At 38.9% G+C, this 10,151-nt stretch overlaps 1 protein-coding gene across 1 annotated transcript; it reads left to right on the top strand.

Moving 5' to 3' along the window:
* Positions 1 to 2,914: 2,914 nt before the first annotated feature.
* On the top strand, positions 2,915 to 5,118 carry lrrc4ca (leucine rich repeat containing 4C, genome duplicate a). The gene has a single exon (XM_046036293.1). It carries the CDS (start codon positions 2,915 to 2,917, stop codon positions 4,859 to 4,861), a length of 1,947 nt encoding a protein of 648 aa, XP_045892249.1. The 3' UTR covers positions 4,862 to 5,118.
* Positions 5,119 to 10,151: the final 5,033 nt, after the last annotated feature.

Raw genomic sequence — 10,151 nt, 5'->3', positions numbered from 1 at the left:
CCATTAACATTAGTAGGTACTGATAAGTTTGCAGGGGTGTCATACCTGAACACTGAAGATAATGTAATTAGCTATAGTATTTATTTTATGTTAGTAGTGTAATATTAAGAAATGTCTTAATGGATCTATATTTCTACTGGAGGGCTAGATATTGATATTTAATATTGGAACCCATCTATAAATTTGATCTCAAATCTAATTCTTCTCAGCTGTCTCTATATGACTCTCAGCCAAAGTTGTGTCTGCTGGGATTTAAATTCAATCTGAAATGCCATCTAACTAAAATAGAGGTTGTTTTGTCTGTATGTTTGATTGATTTTCTTCCCCCGATCAACTTAACATTTGGCGGGTGAATTGCTGAGGACCCAAGGAAATGTGGTGTCAAGTACAAGCTCTTGATCTATGGGACATACAGTATTTATTAGTTACTACCTGCAAAAGCACTAAGTCGTGCATTGAGGGGGGATCCTTATTAACTGTTTTACCACTGAACAGCATGTCTGGTTCAGCTTGCTTTCTGTCGCTCGCTACTGTACATTCATGAACAGATGAATAAAGAGAGCCTGAAGATGTTACATTGTAGTCTTACTATCTGTATGCACGGAGGTCTGACCATTTCCTCAACAACCGTTCCTCTGATTGACTTCACATTTGGCGGATGCATTGCTCATGACCCACAGAAGTGGAGTGTAATGTGTGAAGTTCTCAACTTGCAAACAGCAATACCAAAGGTCAAGCAATTGGGTCATTCCAAACGGGCACATTTTGAACAGGCACTGCAGAGGTCTCAATAATTTAGATGTACTATATGTTGATGTTCACTTGTAGTGATATATGACTGATTACTGCTTTGCTGTCTTTATGAATTCAATTATTGCTAAGGTCATTCTACATATGTGTATGTGTGTGTGCATATATATATATACATATATACATATATATATACATATATATATATATATATATATATATATATATATATATATATATATATATATAATGTATAGTGTTAGTGAGCACTACTCCTTTTCCGAGATAATCCATCCACCTCACAGGTGTGGCATATCAAGATGCTAATCAGACAACATGGGTATTGCACAGGTGTGGCTTAGGCTGGCCACAATAAAAGGCCACTGAAAAATGTGCAGTTTCACTGTATTGGGTGGGTCCAGGGGTTCTGGAAACCAGTCAATATCTGGTGTGACCACCATTTACCACGCAGTGCAACACATCTCCTTCACATAGAGTTGATCAGGTTGTTGATTGTGGCCTGTGTGTTTGTCCACTCCTCTTCAATGGCTGTGTGAAGTTGCAGTCAGGTCGAGACCCCAATGAGGACGACGAGCATGCAAATGAGCTTCCCTGAGACGGTTCCTGTCAGTCTGTGCAGAAATTCTTTGGTTATGCAAACCGATTGTTGAAGCAGCTGTCCAGGTGGCTGGTCTCGGACGATCTTGAAAGTGAAAATGCTGGATGTGGCTGTCCTTGGGTGGTGCAGTTACATGTGGTCTGTGGTTGTGAGGCTGGTTGGATGTCCCGCCAAATTCTCACTCACTCTCGCTTATGGTAGAGAAATGAACATTCAGTTCACAGGCAACAGCTCTGGTGGAAATTCCTGCAGTCAGCATGCCAATTGCACGCTCCCTCAAAACATCTGTGGCGTTGTGCTGTGTGATTCAACTGCACATTTTCGAGTAGCCTTTTATTGTGGCCAGCCATAGCCACAGCTGATGATGAATGGGGGCAAAAACAAAAGTGCTGCGTTTATAATTTTGATCAGTATATATACATACATACAGTATCTCACAAAATTGAGTCCACCCCTCACACTTTTGTAAATATTTAATTATATCTTTTCATGTGACACACAGAAGAAATTACACTTTGCTACAATGTAAAGTAGTGAGTGTACAGCTTGAATAACAATGTACATTTGCTGTCCCTTCAAAATAACACATCACACAGCCATTAATGTCTAAACCGCTGGCCACCCCCGTGAGGGGTGTACTCACTTTTGAGAGATACTGTGTATAATTATATTATATTTAAATTATATTTTAAGGCTTTTCAGGTTTCAGGTTTATTTCTAACTTCACTTCCAGAAGTTGCAGTTTTTCTCTACTGTATGAATGGTACCTTTTTAAACCATTTTTCACTGTACAACAATGAAAATATGAACAAATTTGAGGAATACTGCTATTCAGGTATGAATGAAATAGACATTTGGTCATCATTATTTCGAGTCTCTCTTGCACACAATAAATCTTAATCAAAGAATACATTGTTTGTATTCCCACAGTTTCCTCTGGCAGAGTTACACAAACAAATTCCCCGGCCTCATTTTGGCTTTCTTGTTCGACATCCCAGTCACATACGTGCCTTTGAGGAACTGTGACTTGTAATCAGACGTTTCCTGATATCTCGACTCGACTGAAGGACTTGTGGGTGGCAAGCATCCTTATTATTTATGTCCCCCAGTCTCAAATATAAATCACATAACACAGCAGTCATAGCTGCTTTTGTTCCCTCCCCTCCTCCTCCTACAGAGATACAGCACAGAAGTCGGCAGCTTCATTGTGATTTTATTTTATGTGACTAAGATTGAGAGTGTGAGGAGGACAGAGCACCCAGAAACAGAAATGGATATAAGGCACAGCATCAAGGTTGCAAGCTTGAGTGTATGCATGTATATATGTGTGATTATTAGTGGCTGCAACAGATCCATAAACCTAAAGAATATCTTTTGGTGAAAATTTAAATTTTCTTTACTTATTATAAGTGACACATGAAAAACATGCATTACACCTGTGCATTCAATTATCTAATGCGTCTCTTCTCTTCTCTGTCTCTCATTTCATTCCAGTGAGCCCAAATCCTCTTTCCAAAGAGTGGAAGACCAGTCAATGAATTATGAATGTTAAACAAGATGACCTCCTCTCAGAAGCAGCAGATGATGCGAGGTCCTAGGTGGAACCGGGCCTTGTCCGACCCTTTGTTTGTGCTGCTTCTGGCCCTCCAGCTGCTGGTGGTGGCAGGGCTGGTACGCGCTCAGACGTGCCCCTCTGTCTGCTCCTGTAGTAACCAGTTCAGCAAAGTCATCTGCACCCGGCGAGGCCTGCGAGATGTCCCAGATGGCATCTCTACCAACACACGCTACCTGAATCTGCAAGAAAATCTCATTCAAGTCATAAAGGTGGACAGCTTCAAGCACCTAAGACATCTGGAGATCCTGCAGCTGAGCAAAAATCACATACGCAAAATTGAGCTGGGAGCCTTCAATGGACTAGCCAGCCTCAATACCTTGGAGCTTTTTGATAACCGCCTCACTACTATCCCAAACGGGGCATTTGAGTACCTGTCCAAACTAAAGGAGCTTTGGCTAAGGAATAACCCCATAGAGAGCATTCCCTCCTATGCTTTCAACAGAGTGCCCTCATTACGGCGGTTGGACCTTGGGGAGCTCAAACGGCTCTCCTACATATCTGAGGGGGCCTTTGAAGGGCTGAGCAATCTGCGCTACTTAAATCTTGGAATGTGCAATCTGAGGGAAATTCCCAACCTTATTCCCCTGGTTAAGCTGGATGAACTGGAGATGTCAGGGAACCAGCTCACTGTCATCCGACCTGGCTCTTTCAAAGGGCTCATTCATTTACAGAAGCTATGGATGATGCATGCCCAGATCCAGACCATAGAAAGGAACTCTTTTGATGACCTGCAGTCACTAGTGGAGCTCAATCTAGCCCATAACAACCTTACTCTATTGCCCCATGATCTCTTCACTCCATTACATCACCTCGAGAGGGTGCACTTGCACCACAACCCGTGGAATTGTAACTGTGACATCCTCTGGCTAAGCTGGTGGCTTAAGGAGATGGTACCAGCAAACACGAGCTGCTGTGCCCGCTGCAGCTCACCCTCCAACCATAAGGGGCGATACATTGGTGAGCTGGACCAGAACTACTTTCACTGTTATGCTCCTGTTATTGTGGAGCCTCCCGCAGACCTAAATGTGACAGAGGGAAGCGCTGCAGAGTTGAAATGCAGAGCCAGCTCCTTGACCTCAGTAAGCTGGATTACACCCAATGGTTCCATCATGACACACGGTGCATACAAGGTCAGAATCTCTGTGCTGAATGATGGCACTCTGAACTTTACCAATGTTACCATGCAGGACACAGGTACTTATACATGTATGGTGAGTAATTCTGCAGGTAACACAACAGCATCTGCCACACTCAATGTGTCCTCTACAGAGAATAGTAGCTTCAGCTACTTCACCACAGTGACAGTGGAGACCATAGAAACGCCACATAATGAAGGCTTCACCACTACTGTGCAACAGAAGGTGGGCCCCACCCCCTCTGCTGGTACGTGGGAGTCTGTTTCGCCCACCTCTACAACTACCACCACAGTCCGGATCCCACTCTCCACTCGCGCCACAGAGAAGACTTACACAATCCCTGTCACAGAGCTGGGTGGGGAGGGCTCACTGAATGGCTTGGATGAAGTAATGAAGACAACCAAGATCATAATTGGCTGCTTTGTTGCAATCACACTCATGGCAGCTGTCATGCTGATCATCTTCTACAAGATGCGCAAACAGCACCACCAGCAGAACCAGCATGCACCTACACGCACCATTGAGATCATCAATGTGGATGAGGACTGTGTAACAGGAGGCCCAGGCATGGAGGGCCACCTGACTCTGCCTCCTCTTGAGCACGAGCACCTAAACCATTATAACACCTATAAAACAGCATACAACCATGCCTCCACTATCAACTCCATACACAGCTCAGCGCACGAACCTTTGTTAATCCGGGCCAGCTCAAAAGACAATGTACAAGAGACCCAAATCTAATCCTTTTTTTTTTCAAAACAAGACATTATAAAGCTGATGGAATTACATAAAGACATTACTGACTGGAAATTACTGACAACTGGTTGCAAGGACTGTGGCTCAAACGTGAGGTTTAGAAACGTGGTGTGGCAAATCAGTGACTGGTGATGTTTATTCAATGACTTTGGGAATTAGGGTATGTCTACTGTTTCAAAAAGTGTCTTTACAAAACAGAAGTTATTTATTTAAGAAAAAAAACTAGTGTGGTTAAATCAAGAAAAAACTGTATTCTGCAATTATTTTTTCAGCATTTAATTAATTTTTTTTCTTCTATTCATTTCACAGGATTGGTTTACTAATATGCTTTCAAACTCTGTTTGAAGACATATGTCAAAGACAAACTCCTGAAGCAAATTATTGTTCTGTTTTTGGTAAACTGCAGACTTTAGATCCGATGAGATAGTAACCTCATTTTCCCCATGTATCAAAGGAATCTAGAGCACATTAGTGATGTTCTCCAGCTGTGGATTAAGTGATGAAATCTTTTGTGACCATCTGTAACTGAGATGAATTAAACACTTGTTCATTATTTTACAGTGAATGACAGAACTGTCAGTGATGAAATTTGATCATAATTCACAGTTTAATTATATCTGTCACATACATAGTAGCCACTCTTTGCTCTGTCATCAATAGACTGAGGGGAATATGCCCTACCTTCTGATATTGTAAAAGTTGAGTCTCACTGTTAGAAGTGCATTTTAGCTAAATTAAATTCTATTGATTAACTATAAAAGAAACTTACATTTGTCTTTGTGTTGCTAATGTATATGGAAAATATAAATTTATCCCTAATCTCCACTTGTTTTCACTCAACTTCCCAGTTCCGCCGAGATATCTTCTGATTGTTATAGAGGACATTAATAACATTAAGACCCATTTAGATTCTGAAGTTCATGATATAGGACCAGCATTAATGGGTATTTTAGAATCGGCATAATTGTGATTGCAAAAATAGGGAAAGATGTAAAGATCAGAAATCTCGTGAAAAATATAGATGGTCTCAAATTCATGGCCTCACCTTTACCTTACGGTGCTTTGTACTGTTTCATATGAAAATGATTCCTTTGAAGCCACCTTTTTCATGCTGGTACCCCTTACCTCATCTGCAGTACTGCAGGAGTGTTGTCAGAAGCAGACTGATGAGCTAAAGAAAGAGTGTTAACCCTTTATACAGCTGTCTGAGCACATCGCCTGTCATCTGTGTGCCACATTTCCAAATGGGCAGTGCCTGGCAGCCCCAGATTCACACCCTGCCCCTGCCAACCACAGGACTTGGCCCTGAGCAGCAGGGCTTATGCTGCTGGAGGCTTTAGGGGGAATGTGTGGGATCGGGCATCAACCAGATGTTTGGGTTGCACCCGCCTCTTTCCCTCTCCCTTAGCGACAACACAATTTCCATTTTAATTGATGTGCTCATGGGCGTTGGATGTGTCCCCACTGTGAAAAATGGTGCCAGGCACCACAAATGCAGTGCTTAGGCAGTCATTTGTCAGTCACTTAGGGAGATGCCCCAGGTTTTTTCCTGCCCTAACAGTAAATTCTATAAGAAGGGTCAGGCCACTGTCATGCTTTATTCTGTTTTGTTTTCATTATATCACGGTTTTAACAATAAGGAAGTATATAAAGGACAATTACAGATAGTGGCGTGTACTTTTTATGGAGTCACAATGCACACCACTAACCTTAAAGCTAGAGTGGTACTCCACCCATAATTCACAGTATGTTGCAAGTTTCAAAAACTCATCTTCTATAGACTTGAAAGGTGATATATATGATTTGCCATTATATATATATATATATGAGATGCTGTTATCACTTGGAATCATGGTGGTTACGGTGGATTCCAATGGTGGCAATGGTGGTTTTTCCATCAGAAATAAAGTATTAACACATCAACAGAAACTTTTCAAACAACCCATGCTGCAATGTCACTGCGGTCCATCTGTATCCTCCGTTGGTTTCACATTTAATTTTAGCAACACTATCAAGCTTACGAGCTGTAATGGTTCTAGGTTCATTCATGTTACGGCGATCATGTCCTGCCCATCCATTGGTCAAAACCACTCTAAACTATACTGGCTAGTTCCCACATTCAAGAATAAAGACAAGTTAACAAAATGTCATAAGGTGGACATAGCTATAAACCTTTTACAGCCACCTTTAAAGCCTTCATGGAGTGGGTGCTTTCTAATGTGCTGCACACAAAAACATGAGATCCCCAAATAATTTGAGTCCAGACTGAATGATTATATATTTTATATATATATTATATAATTGATTACTCCATATCATGTTTGTTTTCTTTCATCACCCAGACACTATTTATCCCATAATTACTCTTCTGTGGAGTTCGGCACATTTGTAAACCATAGAATGACCTGGGTGCGTGTCATTTAGTCTGTGTTTGATTTCCTAGTTGTGGGATGTGGATCACAATTCTACTCAGTTTACGTAAGAGAGTATAACCATCCTCCCTTTTTGCCTTTAGTTGGAGGTAAACTGTCTGAAAATTTAAATCGTAAATTTGTTGCATTTTAGTCGAGCTGTCTCATGTATGTAAGATATCTAAATATTTTTGGGTTTGGGGTATTTTTTCACATTCTTTCCTTTTTTTCTGAGATTGAATGCTGTTCTAGTGTTAGATTTATATAAAAATACATTTTGAGAATAAAACAAAAACAAAAATTTTTAAATTTTGATTTTACATGTGCCAACAACCTGTTCTAAAAGTGAAAAATAGAAACATGATGTAAACGAATAAGAGATTGATTTTCATGTAAGCATTCTTTCATGACCTTTAAAAGATATGGAGATCGATTATAGAGACCAGAGTTTGTAGTTCATACACAAAATATGGTTAAAATAAACTATTGTTGTTTTTCTGTATTGTCTGATTCTTGTTTTCATCCTGTGCCAGAGACAGACTGCTGATAGTTATACAGATATAGTATATGTATAAGAGTATAACAATGGAAGGCTCACATTTTAGGAGACAGAGCTGTAGTAGAGTATGTTGTCTTTTTCCATCCATTGACCCGCTTATTTAACTTAATTTATTCATGCAAATTGATTATATTGTTAACTTTAATTATTATGATTCACGTATGACTGTTTCCATTTATCATCAAAATTAGGATGAAAAATAAGGCTCCTTGAGGATGTAATTCCATCTTTATGGCGTTCATGCTTTACAACAGCATTTTAGAAAATGTAGATTCATAGTAAAGATGAAATCATAATGCCTTCTTAACATGGATATAGCCATACAATGTAAAGTGTTCTTATATGGCATCAGTATAAAACCAGAATTAGTTCAGCAAGTACTATTAAATTACAGGCATTCGTCTATGTACTCTTACAGCACGGTAGCAAGTACTGACATGCATTACCATGCAGGACATTGCATAGCTGAATACAAGACAATGTATGAATCAAATCAAATACATGCTGGTACATTCACTGTAGTATTCTGTCATTCTGTCATATTCTTAACTCATTAAGTGAAAATGATGTGTCTTTACATAAATCAGTGCTCCGACTGCCTTATAATTTTCCAATGTAAATGATAATGATAGTACTTTGAGTATTGCTGTCCATAAAATGTTATTTTCATTATTTAACCCTTAAAATGGCTTGTAGAAAATGTAAGTGCTACTGAAAACAATTTGGCTTTCTGTGCTGTTACAATTAGATTATGCATTAATCTTAAGACAAACTGCAAATTTCAGTGGAGTAAGCATCAACAAAAATGTTCAATATCTACATTAATGTAAGGAATTCTCTAACAACACTTTGTGCAGATTGTTTGGTAGCTACCGTTGCACATGTTGTCCAGTCCATGTCTGTCGATTAACAGGACTATTATTGTAATATATTAACATTTCATTTACGTTGACAAGCAGAAATAATTCAGGAATAGGTAGTGATGTGACATAAATGACACTGATAATAAAGCACAACAGATGTTTACATGTAGTGAGGATGTATTCTTAATGTATTCTAAACATGTTACTTTTTTGGCAATTGTAATAGTCAGAATATGTTACTGATAACATTTAAGAAGAGTTATTCTTCTTTTTTAAGTTTACACTTCATAACAACTATTGAAATAAAATTTTGCTGACTTAGGTATTTTTCATACATAAGTCATTGCAACAGTAACAATATAGAGTACTACCATCTTGGTACCTGATTCCTTTAATTAATCTATATGTCTTACTCAAGCACTCAGAGTACACAGAAACATTATTGTTATCCTTATCCAAGTGACGCTATTTGCTCACATCTCTGCGTGATGCTAACTATCCATTAAAATCCAATCACTGTATTATTTTGTTAGCTTATAGAGAGCTGAAGTATATTAGTAAAACATCATGTGATTGGGATCTTATCCTGAGCAGATTCCAGCACAAGACAAACAAGATGATTGCACCTTTAATTCATTTCTCCATCATTATTATTCCAGTGCTGTTGTTCCACTTGGTAATTAGCCAAATGAAATAAGATTGTGATCATGTGAACATAGCAGTCATATCACAAAGTAGAGTAAACATTTTGTCCCAAGAGGGATGACATCCCCTTTGGACCAATCAGTAGCAAGTACACAATGGTTGACGTGGTGGATTGATCAGTGATTGTGAAATGTCTAACAATCAGAGAAATAATCAATTATAGTGCCCCTGTTTTTATTGAGAGACGATAAATCAAAATTGAAGTTTGAACCAATAGAATTCAAATGTATCCCAGACCAACATTATATGTGGCTATAATGTATCAGTCAAACTAAGTATAAATATAAAAAGGTCTATGTGATGTGGGAATACAAAGCTGTTAACATTAATACAATACTTAAAGTGAGGAGAGTATACTGCATGACATTTTTTGTATACTGAACCTGCTTAGAAATACATCTGTAATCAGATAATTAACTAGTATCCACTATTTCAAAACACTGCAAAACATGCTGTCGCCACGCACTGAAACTAAATGTGTTTTTTGTATAATCCTGAGAATAAAACACAGCATATTTCGGCATTATAATTTATCTCTGATATGAGCCAGACTTTGTATACTCTAACATTGTGTAGACCCTACATAACATGGCAACAAGATGCTCAACAGCTCTACATGTTAAACTAATATAAAAGTTTGCCTTTAAATAACTATCCATCCAACCTCTTCATTAGCCGATCACAAGCAAGCTAAAGCATTCATCTACTCCTTGAGGAAACATTGCATTATAATGTAT

Source organism: Micropterus dolomieu, linkage group LG22 (genome assembly GCF_021292245.1).
Source record: "Micropterus dolomieu isolate WLL.071019.BEF.003 ecotype Adirondacks linkage group LG22, ASM2129224v1, whole genome shotgun sequence".
Taxonomy (NCBI): domain Eukaryota; kingdom Metazoa; phylum Chordata; class Actinopteri; order Centrarchiformes; family Centrarchidae; genus Micropterus; species Micropterus dolomieu.
This window is presented reverse-complemented; position numbering and strand designations above follow the sequence as displayed.